This window comes from Coregonus lavaretus (genome assembly GCF_964263955.1).
Source record: "Coregonus lavaretus genome assembly, contig: SUPER_35_unloc_2, whole genome shotgun sequence".
NCBI classification, from domain to species: Eukaryota; Metazoa; Chordata; class Actinopteri; order Salmoniformes; family Salmonidae; genus Coregonus; species Coregonus lavaretus.
The window spans coordinates 4,879,213-4,900,560 of NW_028167180.1; the positions used below are offsets into that span (position 1 = coordinate 4,879,213).

The following is a 21,348-nucleotide window of genomic DNA, read 5'->3' on the forward strand; positions in this document are numbered from 1 at the left end:
CACCAGGTGGGGTTATAGTGATGGAGAGGCCTGATGATGAGGAGTCACCAGGTGGGGTTATAGTCATGGAGAGGCCTGATGATGAGGGGTCACCAGGTGGGGTTATAGTGATGGAGAGGCCTGATGATGAGGAGTCACCAGGTGGGGTTATAGTCATGTAGAGGCCTGATGATGAGGGGTCACCAGGTGGGGTTATAGTGATGGAGAGGCCTGATGATGAGGAGTCACCAGGTGGGGTTATAGTCATGGAGAGGCCTGATGATGAGGAGTCACCAGGTGGGGTTATAGTCATGGAGAGGCCTGATGATGAGGGGTCACCAGGTGGGGTTATAGTCATGGAGAGGCCTGATGATGAGTCACCAGGTGGGGTTATAGTCATGGAGAGGCCTGATGATGAGGGGTCACCAGGTGGGGTTATAGTGATGGAGAGGCCTGATGATGAGGAGTCACCAGGTGGGGTTATAGTCATGGAGAGGCCTGATAATGAGGGGTCACCAGGTGGGGTTATAGTCATGGAGAGGCCTGATGATGAGGAGTCACCAGGTGGGGTTATAGTCATGGAGAGGCCTGATGATGAGGGGTCACCAGGTGGGGTTATAGTCATGGAGAGGCCTGATGATGAGGAGTCACCAGGTGGGGTTATAGTCATGGAGAGGCCTGATGATGAGGAGTCACCAGGTGGGGTTATAGAGGTGGAGAGGCCTGATAATGAGGAGTCACCTGGTGGGGTTATAGTCATGGAGAGGCCTGATGATGAGGAGTCACCAGGTGGGGTTATAGTCATGGAGAGGCCTGATGATGAGGAGTAACCAGGTGGGGTTATAGAGGTGGAGAGGCCTGATGATGAGGGGTCACCAGGTGGGGTTATAGTCATGGAGAGGCCTGATGATGAGGGGTCACCAGGTGGGGTTATAGTGATGGAGAGGCCTGATGATGAGGAGTCACCAGGTGGGGTTATAGTCATGGAGAGGCCTGATGATGAGGAGTTACCAGGTGGGGTTATAGTGATGGAGAGGCCTGATGATGAGGAGTCACCAGGTGGGGTTATAGTGATGGAGAGGCCTGATGATGAGGAGTCACCAGGTGGGGTTATAGTGATGGAGAGGCCTGATGATGAGGAGTCACCAGGTGGGGTTATAGAGGTGGAGAGGCCTGATGATGAGGAGTCACCTGGTGGGGTTATAGTCATGGAGAGGCCTGATGATGAGGAGTCACCAGGTGGGGTTATAGTGATGGAGAGGCCTGATGATGAGGAGTCACCAGGTGGGGTTATAGAGGTGGAGAGGCCTGATGATGAGGAGTCACCAGGTGGGGTTATAGTGATGGAGAGGCCTGATGATGAGGAGTCACCAGGTGCAACGGGTGGTGAAGGGGACAGAAGAGACACCACACCTGTTCACAGCACTGGCACTTCTGATAACACACAAGAGATGTTAGTAATGCTACAGGGCTTCATGTTGAATCAACAGCAGCAGCAACAGATGCAGAAGATACAGCAGCAGATCAGCCAGCTACAGGAGGAGGTGCAGAAAGGAAAGACAAAGCAACAGTGTGTTTAGCAGAAGTTGCACCACAGGTTCAAAAGTGTAGTCGCAAATGTGTACATGTCTTTTCTGGGGCCTGGGGTTTTTCCTTAGAGTTACAAGTTGTTACGTTTTAGGTATATAGTCATCAACCAGCAGCAGTTCATACACATCTTTGAGGAGAAGCCACATAAGAATATCTCATGTGCAGTTTAGGAGTGAACACACCTCATCATAAAACACAGGGTATTTTAGCTAAGATGATAGACAATAATTGGAGAGAAAAAACTAACCTTTCAACAAAGTACAGGACATCTTCGATGTCACTTTCAGCCCTCTGCCGTACATCTACAAATTGTGCGTGCTTGATCAGTGGCTCTTCCAGTGGCAGCTTCTTAAGTGCATAGTCCACAGCACTTGTCAGGAAACACAACACAGCTTCATGGAATGAATCCACCTGCTGTGGTGTGATGTCACCCTCATCAAGTAATCTGTTAAATTTAGCCCTGGTTGTGAACCTAATGTTCAACTTTCTTCCTGTCACAGATACAGCATATCGGTATAAGGTACAAGGCTAAATATCACATATCACAGTGTTTGATCATAATAATAGTCAAATACTAACCTGGTAAATGGTTTGCCTTTTCTTTAAAGGCAATTTTACAAGGCTCCTCATGGCACTGCAGAGCTGCTTGAACCATAAACTTGGAACATAGCTTGCGTTCAAATTTCACCATCTATAACAGACATTTACAAAAATAGTAGGTGAAACCTGTTTTAGAGGATCCCTGCAGATATCAGCAAGAAACACAGAATGGAAAAAAACAGCAAAATCCAATCCCACCTCATCATGTAACAAAAATATTGATGACTGCTCTCTCTGAAGCAGCAAGTTGAAAGAAGTGAAAGTTGGTACGGTGGCTTAGAAGAACAGCAGGTATACTTCTATTGCACACATTTCCTGTATTTATGTTAAATTCTTTGGAATACATCTTACCTGTTCGAAATCAGCTGAGTTTACATTCACCACACTAAATCATGTTCACAAGCACAAACAAATAATTTCTTTCAAGATTTAAAGTTTAAGAGAGTGAGTACTCAATTGGACGACATTTCATTGTTACATACCTAGTCTCAGCTCAGCTTCTTATCAGACTTCTTGAGGTAGTGACCGATAGCACGACTTTTCTGCGTGTAGTCTTCAATGGTTTTCAATGGTAGACTGCGGAACTGAGGCTTCGCAAAGGTCAATGTGGATCTTGAATCTAATGGCGGTGGAATCAAGGAGAATTGGACTATTGTCCAAAAGAATGGACAACGGAGCAAAGTAGCGTACAGTGCTGAGAATGTCCCTTCGTGTCTTGTAGGAGTACAGTTTGTTAATGAGGAGCAGCTGATTGGATTACCAATCTTGGAGAAACCATTTGAGATATCCAAACTGGTGGAGAGAGTACTGGGTACAGTGAAGGCTGTGAGGATCACTAGAGGCGGGCTTGTTTCGACTTTTTTGTACTTCTGAGCAGGGGCGGTGTGTTCATTAGGGCGATATGGGCGACGCACTGCCAAACGGGAAAAGGAAGGGATTTTTTTTCTAATCAATTATATCACGGCAACAGTAGTTATCAGTGTTCTAATCTAGACGTCTGATCTGCCACTAAATGTCCAATCAGGCTAAAGTCGTGCTTCAAATGTCCCCGCCCGTTTTGGGGCGATTTCAGTCAGGTTGAAAATCGCCCAGAAGTCTCTCATAGCCTCTAATGTAAAATCAATTTTTTTCAAATATCAGAGCTTTCAATACAATCTCTATGGGTTTCTGAGGGCTTGCACTTACGTGCTTTCGTCATACGTAACATAACCATGAACGTAACTAAGAAAAGAGCGGGTAGCCTCATCAATCAGTTCACTACTACTGTCAAAATGGCTAGCCTTCAGTGCAACTCGATTGTCTCTTTGAAAGAAGTTCCTTTTTGTCGGCGAACAAATCAAGAGAAATTGGCAACGAAACAATTAGGACCTCCCAGACCAAATTTAATAATTCAACAGGTTTCTACTAAAGGGGGAAAGTCCTACACCCGAGGATTTTCCAAAAATTGGTATGAACGAAAAATCTGGCTAGCAGGCTGCGATGTAGCTAATGCAGTTTTCTGCTACCAGCCCACCGTGAGAGAGGCATCTGGCTACGTGAGGATGCTACATGATGAAGATTTTATTTTTTTCCTGCGGCTTTTTCACAAAATCATGCCCCACGTCGACATTCTGTACCAGAAGCTACAGAAGAAGGACATCGATGCTGTCTTTATCAAACGTGCCCTCGACAGCTTCACAAGCAGTGTGCAGGCCATAAGGTAAGATTAAACAATATCATTCGATCTTTCTCAAAGCAGAGCTTTATTTGAAAATGTATGCATGAAAGGAGACTGCATTTGTGTTTGAAATTACATTATTCTCATTATATATGGCCAGTGGTGTAATCTAGCTTATTTTATATACTATGTGTACTGTACAGTGGTGCTCATAAGTGTATGAACACATTCTAAAGTTGACTAAAAAGTTGAATAAAAAAATCATCTTTTGGAAATTGATCTTAATGACTTAATTAAAAAATTTGGAAAATCCAACCTTTAAGGACACCAATTTTCTTTTCTTTTTTATTCCTCTTTTTAGTCAACTTTAGCATGGGATCATAAGCTTATGAGCACCACTGTATACTGTGCTGAACATCCAGGCTATGTGAGACACAAAGGCTAACTTAAACACTAAAGACTTTATGCATCCCTGCCCATTTTAAGTGGAACTGAAGTATTTGTACTATACATGGATACATTGCATATACCTGTGCATCACATAGACAACAATACTGTACAAAGCCAACAAACACATTGGTCTGTTTGCCTTCAGGGACTCCTCTCAACAGCAGCTGCAAGAAGCAACAGGAGCCAAAAGACCCAGAACAGCTTTGAGAGAAGAGGAGAAGCAGAGGCTGTCTGAAGAGGTCTGCAACACCATCCTGGATCACACCAAAGAAAGGTTCTCTTTCTCTGGCCACCTTGTGAGTGCTACCTTACTGCAAGCAGACATGTTTGAAAGGTACTGCCATTCATTTCCTGATGAGGCTCTGAATGCCACTGTGAATGCATACCCCATGCTGAGCAAGGCAAAGCTCAAGACAGAACTATCTCTGATCTATGAGAATCCTGAATTCAAGGGAGGCTGTGGTGCACTGGCACTGTACCAGGTTCTCATGAGCTACAACCTCCAGGATACGTTCTCTGAGACTGTGACTCTGTTGAACATCCTCATAACTACTCCCATGACAACAGCTGAAGCTGAGAGATGTTTCTCAACTTTGACACGAGTTAAGACATTCCTGCGAAATTCAATGGGCCAGGAACGTCTGAATGCACTGGCCATGCTTTCCATGGAGAGGGAACTAGTCCTCAGCATGCCTGATTTCAATGAGAAAGTCATTGAACGCTTTGCTGTATTGAAACAGAGAAGAGAACAGTTTCAGTACAAGTAATGTAGCCTCTCTCTCTCTTTGTCCCTCCCTGTCTGTCTCTTTAACACACACACGCCCAAATCAGTTCACAGTTGATGTTGTTTAAAATAGTTATTTTTCATTTAAAAAAAAGTTTTTAAAAAAATAATCTGTTCATGTTCATTTTTACAAATCTATACAATTGGCCAGAATATGGTTGTTCATATTTACAAATCTATACAATTGGCCAGAATATGGTTGTTCATTTTTACAAAGCCATACAGATAGCTGTGTTTACCTTTTCTAGAAATTACTTTCAAATTCTGTTTTCAGGCAAAATGTCTATCACTGTTCATTTTCACAAATCTATACAAGAGGGCAGAATATGGAAGTCTATAAAAATGTCTTATAACCAATAACTTGCATCAATGTTTTCAGTAGCCTCTATCAAAAGCTCCTGCTTACTTGTTGTGAATTATGCTCAGGTGCACATATTTCCAATTCAACCATGAGGCAAAAAATGTGGTAAAAGCTCTTGTTGATCCTGCAATCTGAACAAATACCAAGATGCTGTATTTTCAGCTGATATTTCATTTGTTTATGGAAATGTATATTGTTTATGCAGTGTTGAGGAATGTGAAAGAACACCCTTGATTATTTTTACTGTGATAACTTATTTTGATTTTGTAAGCCAACACTTTTGAGATCAGTCAATAAATGCTTCTGGTATTGACTTATATGCTGCCCCTGTCTTCATGTTGTTGCTGGACATATCTTTTTAAAAATGTGTGTAGGTCACCTAAATCATCAGAAAAATTGCCCCCCCTGAGAATTTTTTCAGGAGCCGCCACTGCTTCTGAGGATCAGAAGGAATGTGTGTTGCGTCTCACCCGATTTGAGAAGTTTGACTTGTCGTGTGTCTCTTCGGAACAGGGCACCCCTCATCTCGTGGGAAGTCGATGTTGCAGAGATTTAAAATATTCCTGTAGTGATTGATGTACGTCGGATGAATCATGTGGTGAATGAAGAAAAAGTGTATCTGTTCTTTTGTTTTTTGATATGGAGTCTCTCCCTACTCAAGTGCAGTTGGGGTATATAAACTACAGAGTCAGAGCATTTATCCCAAGACCAATGCAGTGTGATCACTGTAAAGCTTTTGGACATGTTTCAAGTGTTTGCAGAAGAGAGAAGCCGAGATGTCCAAGTTGTGGAAAATATCATATCATGTGTTTTAAAAGTGATGAAAATGTGACATGTTGCAATTGTGGTGGGAACCATGAAGCCACGTCTTTTGAATGCCCGACAAGGGTGAAAGAGAATGAGGTGGCCAAAGTCAGGGCTGTCCAGAGCATTTCATATGCAGTGGCTGTTAAAAGGGTTCAGGGTTGAATGGTGCTCCTAAAGAGTCCATGATGGTGGATAGGCCTTCACTGAAAGCTGCAGGGGTTGCCTTAAACCAGCAGGACCCAGATATTTTAAAGGTTAAGAAGGTGGACTTTGTGGCCTTTATAGCTATGGTGATTAATGGTACTGCCAAGGTGGAGAGGAAGTCCAGGAAAATAGATGTAATTTTGGATGCGGCGGAGCGGTTCATGGGACTGAAAGGCTTCTCAGCGGAGGAGTTGCATGGAGTATTGTCACAATCCGTACCAGCCTCTCAGGCCCCAGAGCCTGAGAAGGGAGATGTGAAGGAAGGAAGAAGTGGGAGTTTTGTGTTTGATTTTTGTTTTGTACTGTTTTTATTTGGGTGGATTAAGTTAGTTTTCCCTATCAAGTATGTATGTTTTTTCAATCCTGTCCAGTTGGTGGCGGCAATACACCTTTTGGGGTTGTAGTCCGCCATAAAACCCACAGAAGAAGAATGGTAGACTGCGACAGAGCAGGTAAACGTTGAACTGTCTCGGTTGGTGCTGCTGCTCTGAAAGTGGTGTAGCAGGACCACACCAGATTGAAAAGTACTGGAGCAAATGTGGTCTCGCCACACGCTTTCCGGCAGCTCTGGTGTTTAGTATTTAGTATTTTATTAGGATCCCCAATTAGCTGCTGCCAAGGCAGCGGTTACTCTTCCTGAGGTCCAAACAGGAAACAGCACAACAAATAAAATACATAACATACATAGCACTACATGTACATTTCTACTGGCAGAGGGGTCACGACCTGGCTATCATAAGGTTGTCTCGCCTGGCTATCGTAAGATGAATGCATTAGCTGTGGGACGCTCTGGATGGGAGCATCTGCTAAATGACTCAATTGTAAGCTTCAGTCACCAGATGAGTTGTTCAACATGCAGCTCTTTAAGGATAAAGACACAATACACAACAATGAAACTCTGCATATGTTCATTCTGCATAAGAACCACTTTCTGCATGTATGCTGATGTACAATACTATATCTCACCCTTCATTCTAGGCCCAGCAGAGGAGGTATTAGGTGAACACCTTGACAAGAAAGGCCCAGCAGAGGAGGTATTAGGTGAACACCTTGACAAGAAAGGCCCAGCAGAGGAGGTATTAGGTGAACACCTTGACAAGAAAGGCCCAGCAGAGGAGGTATTAGGTGAACACCTTGCCAAGAAAGGCCCAGCAGAGGAGGTATTAGGTGAACACCTTGACAAGAAAGGCCCAGCAGAGGAGGTATTAGGTGAACACCTTGACAAGAAAGGCCCAGCAGAGGAGGTATTAGGTGAACACCTTGACAAGGAGGGGGAAGCAGAGATGGTAAGACACACTTCCATCGTTTACATCCTCAGTGGTCATGCTGATCATGTTCCTGTAATGTGTTATGTTTTTTCAGTTTTCTTTACATCACTCCGGCTTTAGAAATCACTCCTCCATTAACTGGTTGCTAAAATTCTAAACTGGCTCATTTCAATTTATGTGACAAATCAAGCAATATATAGTGTAGAGAATCATTGTAACGTCTAAACTGCAGTGAAATATCTTTGGAATAACCAAAAATATTGCATTTTCAACAGTTTGAAGCTGGTGTACAAAACTAAAGTAAAATTATGCAAAAAAGGAAACTTAAGGATGGGAAGCATAGACATGGGCAGAGACTTGAGTCTTGAGTCACGTGACTTGGACTTGAGTACTACTCGAGTAGCACATTTTGTGACTTGCCATTCGACTTCGACTTGAGCATCTATGACTCGTGACTTAACATGGACTTGAGCTGTATGACTCGAGATTCGATTTGTCATCTCGCTCACAATATTGGAGTGCTGCAGATTCTGTGCGTTGTGATGATGTCCTGATGCAGAGGTGGCACCACAGGTCCCGGAGTGGTGGGGCAAATTGTTTTCCCTGGGACCCAGAGTTTTTCCTGATCTGGTAACCTAACCATGTATAAATCCAGACCCTATAGGGTCTGACAGTGATTCATTAGTTGTAAAAAATATATATATGGGCAATGATGGGAGTGGGACCCGATTTACATTTTAGTCATTTAGCAGACGCTCTTATCCAGAGCGACCGACAGGAGCAAATAGGGTTAAGTGCCTTGCTTAAGGGCACATCGGCAGATCTTTCACCTAGTTCGAACAAGTGGCCTTGAGTACTCAAAACCCAAAATTAGGAACTTGTGACTTGACTCGACCTGAGCTTAAACACTTCGAAGTTTGACGTTTGGAAATTTTTTTACATTTGTTGTTTGAGAAACATGGATGAATGTCTAATTCTGAGGTGAGACTGTGAGAACTTGTTGATCTTTCCACCTGCTAAGAAGGTGAAATATCTAGATAAAAACAAAAAGCTTCCAGCAGAGCATCAGTTCCGAGTTCCGACACCTGTCAGATTGTAGTGTGATGTCTGAAGCTTCGAACGTCATCATCAGCATCAGTACATTATATCGAATCAGTAGTGCTTTGAAAGCTGCATCAGAGTGTCGGAGCTCCGGTATCAATCATCCCATCACTAAAAATAAGTATAGAAGTAATTTTGTGTGGGAGATAAAAACGTTTTTTACGTCAGAGGCAGAGATGGCTCAGAACGACAAAATCCAGGCTTTAACACAGCCCGTCTATAGGACGCACACTGTTTAAAGGCCCCCTCCAGAGGACATTACCGCCACTATAGAGCCCCACAGTGGACGCATCATAATACCCATAAAACCTAGCGGTCTAACACGGAAATGGTTCCAATCATTTTTTCACCATACATTTTTCCTATAGGGGATTTTAAGAACCACTTCAAACAAGGTTTGTGTTTCATGTAGGCTTTCCCTGGCATGACGTTTTGATAACCATGTAAATCTCTCTCGGACAGGGTGACTTTTATCAATATATCCGGCTCTATTTAATCTCAGATTTGAAAATGCTAATTTTTTACATCCCTGTTAGTGAGATTTCTCCTTTGCCAAGATAATCCATCCACCTGAAAGGTGTGGCATATCAAGAAGCTAATTAAACAGCATGCTCATTACACAGGTGCACCTTGTGCTGGGGACAATAAAAGGCCACTCTAAATGTGCAGTTTTGTCACACAACACAATGCCGGCCTCACAACCCCAGACCATGTGTAACCACCCCAGCCCAGGACCCTGTCAATTTAACAGGTCCATGTTGCTGCTGTCAATTATGAGCAGCTCATTTACCACTGCATTCAGTCTGAACCCCAGAATAAGCAGGATGACAGCATTACACAGGGGAAAAAAGGTAGCAAAAACAGTAGGTTTGGGCAATATACTATTTATACTGTATACTGGGACATTTCAAAATATACGGACGGTATGATTTTCAATACCATAAAAAAGGGACCAAGATCCCCGTTGCCTAAATTGTTTTGTACGTCCAAATATCGGCCCTTGTGTGCACTTCCGATAATACCGTATACCTCGGTATGGTACAGAAATGGTATGACGGTATGAAAATATGGATACCGCCCAACCCTAAAAAACTTCATACCGCAACAATTTTAAAACATGTCACTGAGTCTAGATGTTATCAAATCAGGAGAAGAACAATGGAAGGAAGCAGCAGAGGGCAGATGGGTAAAGGTAGGCTGGGTTTACAGAGATAACATGGAGAGTTCTAGAGTGTCCGAAGTGGAAGAAGGGGTAGCTAGAGGGATGATTGGCCATGGAATAAACAAAATGAGGTGCTGGTGTGTTTCCCCTTTTAGGTCTTTGTCACAAATATCTGGCCCTTGTCCAGTCATACTCAGGGTCTCATCGTGTGTCCCTCGAAGGCATTCTGTCTTAGTTGCAGCAGTCAAATCGTGCTCATCGTGTGTCTGTGAATCACAACATTAAAGACGATGAGTGATCACAGCATTTCCACAAATTGAGCCATACACAATACAACTTAAGCATTGGGGCCAGAATTTTATTGACAACATGATGGTTTACACTATGCCTAGTGTGTGTGAATGATGGAAGAATCTTACCCCAGTTGTAGGTCCATTTGAGTGTGTGGTCACTTAGGCCTGAACATCAACCAGTACTGGGACCATTGGAGACATGGGATGCTCGCTCTCAAAGTGCTGCTTGAATGTCTTCGGGTCTGCATCTATAAAGGTCAAGTATAAAATGGAGGAAGTTAAGAATCTGTGGCAGAGATTGAATTCAAAGTTGACAGAAATTATAAACTAAGCAATAACTGATAGATTCACACACACTACACGTTCATGTTTTTAAATGTATGTCAATTGTAAAGTATTTTGTCTGTAATGTCGTGTTCGTTATGTGTTGTACCCTAGTAAGACTAGCTGTTGCCATTGGCGTCTGCTAATGTGGATCCTAATAAATCAAATCAAAAGGCCAGTACACATGGAGAGGAACCTAAAGGCACATACAGTACCAACCAATACTACTCAACCCACAGACAGAGCAGGTGTGGACCAGTGCTGCCTTGGCTGCAGTCTTCTGGTCCGCAGCTGCTCCCTTCATCTTGGCAGCTGCCGCCTTGGCATCAGTCAACATGTTCAACTTCAACTTGAGTTGAAGGAGGGAGGGAGGGAGGGGAGGGGAGGGGAGGGGAGGGGAGGGGAGGGGAGGGGAGGGGAGAGGAGAGGAGAGGAGAGGAGAGGAGAGGAGAGGAGAGGAGAGGAGAGGAGAGGAGAGGAGAGGAGAGGAGAGGAGAGCCCATAGTCCAGAATAATGACTTTAAAGGGTGGACAGCTCCAGATCTGAATGGCAGGAGTGTGTATAAGCTTTTGTTCCAGCCCAGCTCATACCTGATTACAAATCATAACTGTGGTCCTCTGTAGCTCAGCTGGTAGAGCACGGCGCTTGTAACGCCAAGGTAGTGGGTTCGATCCCCGGGACCACCCATACACAAAAATGTATGCACGCATGACTGTAAGTCGCTTTGGATAAAAGCGTCTGCTAAATGGCATATTATATATCATATTATATTATATTTGTTATGTTCATTATTTAAATCAGGTGTTAGAGCTGAGCTGGGAAGAAGAAAACAACTTGACACACTCCTGCTCTTCAGGACTTCCTGCAATGACTGAAACAGACCAAAAGAGGAGAATAGTGTTCCAGGTTGAAACAGTTTAGTTGAGAGGTGATGAGACTCAGGCCCACCCATTGGTTTGCAATTTGGCATCAATAACATGACAGTAATTCTACCTCAAAACCTGTGAATACCAATTAATGTATAACCCACCATAGCAGGTAGGACTAAATAAGGTTACATAACTAATGATCTGCTATCCAGGGGGTATCAGCAAACAGATCAACGTCTTCCCGCAGTAAAGTAAGCGCACTTGACTCAAGAGAGGATGCTAATCAGTCCATCTAGGAAACCTTTCAAAAAGCCAGACCAGAATAATACAGCTAGCTAGCCCTTTCCAGCCGGAGCATTCTAATTTCGAAATAATAGTTACGATGGTTTAAAGTTACACTATGCAGAAATTGCTCCGCCATTTCCTGGTTGCTAAAATTCTAGTAGTTCACCTAATTTCACTTTATGTGACAAAATAAGCTAGTATAGAGTAGTGAATCATTGTACCATCTAAACCACTGTGAAATATATTTTCCATAACCAAAAATATTGTATTTTCTGCTTTTTGAAGCTGGTTTACAAAACCAAAAATAAAAGACACAAAACTAAATGTAACAACAGGAAGCATAGAAATGCCACACATAGAACAGGTCTACCACTTCTTAGACAGGCTTTCAATGAGAATTACAGATCTATAATTCACATTTCTATGTGAATTTGGTCAGGTCGCTCAAAAAGTTAAATACTGACACTTTAAAGCATTAATAACACTGACGCCCAATGACCAATTTTATTTCTGAAAATTGCCATTTACACATGACAACATGAGCTACACCCAGATATAATTGGTTTAGGGCTTTACGAGCGGGAACTTTTTTTTTTTACTTCAATGAAAAGTCATGGAGCAAATCCTCCATTTACCTCACTGACCACGTTTACATGCACACCAATATCCCGTTATTATTCGGGACACTCAAGTATTCTGTTTTTGAGTTGCCCACTTTTTCGGCATTTTGTTACGTTACAGCCTTATTCTAAAACGTATTAAATAAACATTTTCCTCACCAATCTTCACGTAATACCCCATAATGACAAAGCGAAAACAGGTTTTTAGAAATGTTTGCAAATGTATTACAAATAAAAACTGAAATATCTTATTTACATAAGTATTCAGACCCTATGCTATGAGACTCGAAATTGAGCTCAGTTGCATCCTGTTTCCATTGATCATCCTTCAGATGTTTCTATAACTTGATTGGAGTCCACCTGTGGTAAATTCAATTGATTGGACAAGATTTGGAAAGGCACACACTTGTCTATATAAGGTCCCACAGTTGACAGTGCATGTCCGTAGAGCTCCGAGACAGGATTGTGTCGAGACACAGATCTGGGGAACAGTACCAAAACATTACTGCAGCATTGAAGGTCCTCAAGAACACATTGGCCTCCATCATTCTTAAATGGAAGAAGTTTGGAACCACCAAGACTCTTCCTAGAGCTGGACGCCCGGCCAAATGTAGCAATCGTGGGAGAAGGGCCTTGGTCAGTGAGATGACCAAGAACCCGATGGTCACTCTGACAGAGCTCCAGAGTTCCTCTGTGGAGATGGGAGAACTTCCTAGAAGGACAACCATCTCTGCAGCACTCCACCAATCAGGCCTTTATGGTAGGTTTTCTGACATGGTTTTCCTGCTTGACAGATATCTATTTATACTATTGTACCGTTAGATATAATTTAGCTAGATAGGATGCCATTATTTGTGCTTGTTCCACCATTACTGTCCCTCATCATCTGATGGCACACAACCATGTGATGGATGAACCTATCTTGAAACAAGCAATGTGTGAAAGTGTTTGCTGTAAATCAGATAATGTCATTCTGGTTACCCTATAGCCCTTTAGTGACTCAAAATGTATTTTTTTTATAGTATGTGTTATGGATTCATGAAATAATAAATTCTCTCTCTGTCTCTCTCGGTCTCTCTCTGTCTCTCTCTGTCTCTTTCTCTCTCTCCTTCTCTGTGTGGTGGACTGTCGGCTCTCAGACCATCGTGAGGAGGACACTAGAAGCTGTTCCCACGATGACAAGGACAGGCAGGAACTGGAGCGAGTGACTGGACAACATGCTGCTGAGGCTGCAGACAGGGCTGAGGGACAATCACACCCACAAAGGACACACCCATACAGGACACACCCTCACAGGACACACCCTCACAGGACAGTTTTACTAGCAGTGAAACAGAATGTGATCTTGCCAGATCAGGCTGGTTTAGGGAGGTTACAGAAATACAGTATGCTTGATGCCAACTGATGGCTTTCCCCCTCCCCCCAGGTTTAAGACACAGAATGCTTGATGCCAACTGATGGCTGTCCCCCTCCCCCCAGGTTTAAGATACAGTATGCTTGATGCCAACTGATGCCTGTCCCCCTCCCCACAGGTTTAAGACACAGTATGCTTGATGCCAACTGATGCCTGTCCCCCTCCCCCCAGGTTTAAGATACAGTATGCTTGATGCCAACTGATGCCTGTCCCCCTCCCCACAGGTTTAAGACACAGTATGCTTGATGCCAACTGATGCCTGTCCCCCTCCCCCCAGGTTTAAGACACAGTATGCTTGATGCCAGTCCCCATCTCCACAGGTTTAAGACACTCCCCTGCGTTGCACGCCGGCCTCCCAACGCCCCTCCCCAGACCCTTACCTTTCCCCTTCTTTCCCCCTCCTCACATCCTTCTGGTCACCTCTCTTACTCTGGCCCTGCCCCCTACTCCTGCCAGCCAACCAGCCACCGGCTGCACACCCTCTTCCAGTTCCACCGCAGCTACTCTGTTTTGACCGGTACCGGTTACCCTCAGACGAGTTCAGTGAAACTTGTGTGGGTCGTAGAGCAAAGAAGAACACCATCGTGTTCACAGTGGGCTCACATTAGTTTGTAGGTCAAACCGTTTGGGATGTTGTTAGATTAATTTGAATTTTAAGAATAATTTCTAAAGGATTTCACCCCAAATACAGTATAAATGTGTAAACTGTGTTAGAATTATCAACCCACTAACAGAGGGGGGCGGGACTAAACATTCCAGGGTGAAGGAGAAAGGTGGAAACTGTTTAAGAAAGCCTCCTAAAGGTGGGCGGAGCAAAGTGCCTTTGTGTGTCAAGAGGTATAAAACAGGAGTGTATGGGTTTTGGCGCCAGAGCTCTCCATGAATACAGAAAAATACAGATCATTCTTGCTGGTTGTGGACCTTGAATCATTTATGATTAAAACCAGAGCCTTACAACCTCTGGTAATGATTCAAGCTTAGGTTGAATTAGAGATAGAAATTATCTTAAGAGATGTCTCATGGTCTGACAAACACCATTCTAGGTCTGCCACCCTTCACCGCATATGTGGAAGTGCGACACTGACGGATGCAGTGGATTGAGATGCATCCAATGCAAAAAAAACATATCTCTAGCTTAAACTGACAGATATTGTTGTGGATTTTTTTGTTATGTAATTTAGATTGATGCACCGGTGCATCAATTGACTCTAGGGGGTTTTAACTAGCAAGCTAGACTGTTGGTTTTGAAAGCCAAAGAAAGCTCAACTATTTTTGGGGATTTTTTTTATGCATTTAAATGGCTAGACAAATAGATGGCTAATGTAGCCATTTAGCCAGGCTAATGTTGTTAACTAGCTAACAGGTATTGTGTAAATTTAAAACTTGCCCAAGACAGTTTACAGAATTATACATTTCAACAAATTTAGGCAATTCATTAATTACTACATTTAGCTAACATTAGATAGTTCATCCAGAGATTCTTACCTTTGCCTCGATTTGTCAGTATTGTCCAGATCATCACGGCACTGGTGAGTATCATGCAGCTTGAAAAAGGAATTTGTAGTTCTGTATGATAGCCACATTATCAGCTAACTAGCATTTACATTTTGGGGTTAAATACAGGCAAATAGATTGATAAAAGTCACCTTGTCCAAGATAGATTTACACGGTTATCTAAATGTCATGCCAGAGTAAGCCTACACGAAACACAGCCCTTATTTGAAGTGTTTCTAAAATCCCCTTTGGGAAAAATGAATGGTGAAAAAACTATTGGAACCATTTCTGTGTTTTACCGCTAGGTTTTATGGGTATTATGACTCATACTGTGGTACTTTATTTAGACCTAATTCCTGTTGTAGTGTGGAAATGCTTGTTTCATTCCACACTCAGAACACAAATGTATGTATCCTTATAAATATTGATTAATCGGGCGTGCACATCTCCACCTTCCTCCTTGTGCTAATTGCTACGGAGCACAGCACAGTTAACGGAGACTATCCACTCTCCTCCTCCCTCTTCTGCAAAGGAATTGAATAATAATGGATGAATACAGAGTTTAGCGGTAATACTGGAGTTTTACCAGTGAAGCTAGGGGCTAGCTAACCTACTCCCTAGACCAATAAAGCTAGCTAGCTAGCTACCAGTAACTATTAGCAACTGTGGATAATTGGTTCTAAAGTTGTTTCAAGCATGGGTGTCTCATGGTGGGGGTCTTTTAGGTCCCATATTCTCATTGCTAGTCAACTTTCAGTGGACACCAAATGACCGTAACAAAATGGGGGCTCGTCCGGAATTTTGTTTCCAATGAGCTCTAATCACCTACTCTGAATCTCTACTGTGCCCAGATATTTGAGTGTTTAAAATACACTTTTGTGGTAGAGTTTCTGTCACTGACAATCACTCAGAGGGGCTATAAGATTGGTGAAATCTTTTTGAAAGTTGCATAAACACACAGGATAATAAATAAAAAATATGGACATGAAGTTGGAAGCGTTTGTGGAAAATCCTACTTGGGAGATGCTTGATAAATGTATGAAGGTGAAACTGCTCATCACTGTAAGGCATTATGTCATCAAAGTGGCACATACCAATCCAAAAGCATTAGTCAGAGTTAATTGGTACTGCTTTGGTGGAGGAGGAAATCCTCCCAGAGAGGGAGGATAATGGAAAGGGTCCTACATGTGGTAGAGTCCCCGTAGACTTGCAACTGAGGGAGTTAGAACTAATGGCAAAGTTGGAGCAACAGAAATAAGAGTTTGAGCACAATGAAAAACAAGAAGAACGTGAGCAGCCATTCGATTAAGAGAATTGAATCTGGAAGCACTCCGAATCCAGTCAGGCACCCTCAACAGAGTTTGATCTTGGTCAGAACAGCCGACTTGTACCACATTTAAATGAAAAGGAGATGGACGTATATTTATATATTATTCTGTTTGAGCGGATTGCCACATCCCTAAAATGGCCGCATGATTTCTGGTCACTGCTCCTGTAATGTGTTCTTGTGGGAAATCTCATAAACTGTATGCCGCTTCATCTCTTGATCAGAGTAGTTCAGATTATGATATAAATGAAGCTGCTATCCTTTGGGTTTATGAGTTGCTCCCAGAGGCATACAGACAGCAGTTATGTAAATGACGGAAGACAGAATCACAGCGCCATGTTGAATTTGTAAGGGAACAAGCGTGTCTTTTTGATCGGTGGTGTAGTTCTCAAGAGGTCAAAGACCTTGAAGATTTAAAGGCACTCTTACTAATCGAGCAGTTCAAGAATTTCCTTCACGAAAGGGTTGCTGCCAATATTTATGAGCACAAAGATTTCACACTTGAGAAAGCTGCAGTCCTTGCAGATGAGTTTGTTGACAAATAAACTACCTTGCCGATGCTTGGCATTGCTCATGGTGATCTTAGACTGCTCGGCCATGGAAATCCATTTTATGAAGCTCCCAACGAGCAGTTCTTGTGCTGATGTTGCTTCCAGAGGCAGTTTGGAACTCGGTAGTTAGTGTTGCAACCAAGGACAGACAATTCTTACGCGCTACACGCTTCAGCACTCAGTGGTCCCGTTCTGTGAGCTTGTGTGGCCTACCACTTCGCAGCTGAGCAATAGTTGCTCCGAATGAGCTCATGTTTGGACATCATATCAGAGGTCCTTTGAGCTTGCTAAAAGAGAAGTTGTTGCAGGAAAACACCTCAAAAAAGAAAACTAATTTGTTGGAGCACGTTAACACTTTTCGATACAGATGTGAGTTTGCCAATAAGAATCTGGAGAAGGTGCAAACAGAAATGAAAGTTTGGTACAATCGAAAGCCCTGAAGCCGTACTTTCGATGTGGGTTACCATGTCCTGGTTTTGTTGCTAGCACAACTGATTCAACTAGTCAACTAATCATCAAGCCCTTGGTTAGGTGAACCAGTGAGCTAGTTCAGGTCTCCAACAAAATTGTGAAACGTCTGGGGGTCCCCGAGGAAAGGTTTGAATATCCCTGTACTATATGGTAACAGGCACGTTGCCGCTAATGGACATTTGGAAATTGCCATGTAAATAAAACGGCTTGCCATAACGTTACTTTACTTTTCCAAAAACGGGTTGGCAGCATGGAATCCAGTAGAGTTTGGGCTCAAAATGGCACATTTTCATGTTAAAAATGTAAAGTAACTTTTTCCAAATGGATTTTGTGTGGAACTACTGCTTTTTTAATGGGAGTCATCTGTTGCTGGATGAACGACAATGGAGATGTAAGACAAAAAAAACAAATCACAAACGCTCCGTCTTTTAAGGTATGCAACTCGTCAGGCATCAGAAAATATTTGACTTGACTGATACTTTTGATACACAAAAACTGACAATGATGTATGTTATATACGATTTCAGCCATGTTCATGTGACTCAGTCTGGCTGTACCCTTAGTGTGAATTAAACCGAATCTAGACATGCCAAACACGGCATTAACTATCCCTAATTCTGAACCTGTTGTGCTTTATTTTCAACAGACCCGGAGTTGTAGATTCAATGTCATAATGTATTAAACATGTTAATCTGTGAATTCAACTTTTTATAGAACTTTGAAGAGGAAGTCAGAGATCAGTCGAAACCAGAGGAGGGATTCTCAAGTGAAAACATAAAAACAACCCAAGGTATTGTCTCCTGTTAAAGTTCTTCATACCAGCTCCTTTCATTGCCCTCACTCCTAATGTCTGCTAAATGACCCTAATTTAAATGTTTACCACGGCACACTCCACTTTCAATGACATAAGATTTGGTAACACTGTCATAAATGAATTAATACGCATCTCTAAACTATTTAAAGGTTAGGAGTATAGTCTGCTTTACAGTTGGTCTATCGACATGTATGTAGACAGTTGTAGCGGTGACATAATGAACATTCTATTGTCGCCGACATCAAACTTGTCCTTGTCATTATGAAAAAGTATAAAACACAAAAACTTTTACACTGAACAAAAATATAAATGCAACATCTAATGTGTGCTGGGGACAATAAAAGGCCATTCTAAAATGTGCAGTTTTGTCACACAACACAATCCCACAAGTTTTGAGGGAACGTTCAATTGGCATGCTGACTGCAGGAATGTCCACCAGAGCTATTTTTTACTAGGCAAGTCAGTTAAGAACAAATTCTTATTTACAATGACGGCCAGATCATTTAATGTTAATTTCTTTACCATAAGCCGCCTCCAACTTTGTTTTAGAGAATTATGCAGTACGTCCATCCGGCCTCACAACCACAGACCACGTGTAACCACGCCAGCCCAGGACGTCCACATCCGGCTTCTTCACCTGCGGGATCGTCTGAGACCAGCCTCCTGAATAGCTGATCAAACTGTGGGTTTGCACAAACAAATAATTTCTGTAAAACTGTCAAAAACCATCTCAGGGAAGCTCATCTGCGTGCATGTCGTCCTCACCAGGGTCTTGACGTGACTGCAGTTCGCCATCGTAATCGACTTCATTGGGCAAATGCTCACCTTCGATGGCCACTGGCACGCTGGAGAAGTGTGCTCTTCACGGATTAATCCCGGTTTCAGACAGCGTGTAGGTGTTGTGTGGGCGAACGGCTTGCTGATGTCAACGTTGTGAACAAAGTGCCCCATGGTGGCGGTGGGGTTATGGTATGGGCAGGGGGAAGCTATGGACAACGAACACCATTGCATTTTATCGATGGCAATTTGAATGCACAGAGATACCGTGACGAGATCCTGAGGCCCATTGTCGTGCCATTCATCTGCCGCCATCACCTCATGTTTCATGATAATGCACGGCCCCATGTCACAAGGATCTGAACACAATTCCTGGAAGCTGAAAATGTCAAATTTCTTCCATAGCCTGCATACTCACCAGACATGTCACCCAGTGAGCATGTTTGGGATGCTCTGGATCGACGTGTACGACAGCGTGTTCCAGTTCCCGCCAATATCCAGCAACTTTGCACAGCCATTGAAGAGGAGTGGGACAACATTCCACAGGCCACAATCAACAGCCTGATCAACTCTATGCGAAGGAGATGTGTTGCGCTGCATGAGGCAAATGGTGGTCACACCAGATACTGACTGGTTTTCTGATCCACGCCCCTACCTTGTTTTCTTCAAAGCTATCTCAGTAAACACTTTGCACCTGTGGAGCAGAACATTGGACAGTATGCTTATTAGCCTTTCCACATAAAATATAATTTAATGAATGTATCAAGAGGCTTTGAGAAGAGAATAAAACAAGGACAGTAATGGTCTGGGATAAAAAAAATACAAAAACATAATATCGTAGGCCTATGCTTTAAACAAGGCTGGTGTGGTTACCTACTTTTTACATTTGGCTAAAATAGCTTTTTAGCTCTCGCAAGTAGACTAAGAATTTATATGCAGCATTACATATATCAGTAAACTTGAACTTGAGCCTTATTTCTCTTTTGCATTCATCATTAACTTAAACAAATTAATGTATTATACAGTGTTGCTATTGCCTATAGCCTATACAGTACTGTCAATATATTTTAAGAATGCAACGATCAAGAATATTTTACACACAAAAATTCCTATGTGTGAATTCCCCTGTAATAATTCCCCTGTGTGAAGCGTTCCCTTTTTCCTGTTGCCTCTCCATTCAAACATTTGTGCCACATAGGATAACACTGATTCACTAGCACAATTGGTGCAGACCTTAATTACATTATTATTGAGATTAATAATTGAGATTAGTCATTCAAATATTCTGCCCATTTACTACGGTAGACATGACCTCCTGATGAAGTGCTAGAGGAACATACTGAACTTCAAAGATTGCGTCTTTATGGGTAACAGGAGACAAAGAGCTGTGAGACATGAATGTGAATGGAACCTGTTTATGGCCAGTTCCTACTATCACGGCTCAGGCTAAGACCCAGATGCAGACACAGGAGGCGGATAGTACGAGTCTCAGAGTTTATTACAGAACAAGGGGCATGCAAAAAGGGTAGACAAGGCAGGCAAAGAGTCGTAATCCAAATCAGAGTCAGGCAGGTACAGGACGGCAGGCAGGATCATGGTCAGGACAGGCAGAAAGGTCAGAACTGGGAAGACTAGGAAAAACAAAACTAGCGCACAGGGAACACGCTGGTAGAACTTGATGGGACAAGACTAACTGGCAACAGACAAACAGAAAACGTAGGTATTAATACACAGGGGATAATGGGGGAAGATGGGATACACCTGGTGGGGGGTGGAGACAAGCACAAAGACAGGTGAAACAGATCAGGGTGTGACAGTCTTAAACGTTGTGTTCATCTGTGTGTTTAGATCAGTGTTAAGATGAGGAAAATGAAGCCCAATGAATCACAGGAATGGTGAATTCAGATATGAGCTGCAAAACCATTGAGATATTTAAAGAGAAATTCCACCACTTTTCAATCTCATATTCATTATCTCCAGCACCATATACCAGTGTCTACATATGTGAAAACGTAATTTCTACATTCTGTAATTATAAAGAAGGTCCTAAGAAATAGCTTCTCAATGACATCATCCAAATGGAGCTATTATGAGATCAGATCAGATATGGTAATTTATGAGATCAGATATACAGTGGGGGGGAAA

General features: G+C 42.7%; 1 protein-coding gene across 1 annotated transcript in view; it reads left to right on the forward strand.

Annotated features, from left to right (window-relative positions):
- Positions 1-1,322: 1,322 nt before the first annotated feature.
- LOC311110234 (uncharacterized protein) overlaps positions 1,323-21,348 on the forward strand; it is a gene marked incomplete at both ends in the record, with an annotated part of 91,386 nt that continues 71,360 nt past the window's right edge. Inside the window, one exon of the mRNA XM_084188771.1 lies at positions 1,323-1,523. Within this exon, the coding sequence (XP_084044897.1) occupies positions 1,323-1,523 (201 nt within the window). The remainder of the gene's footprint in view (positions 1,524-21,348) is intronic.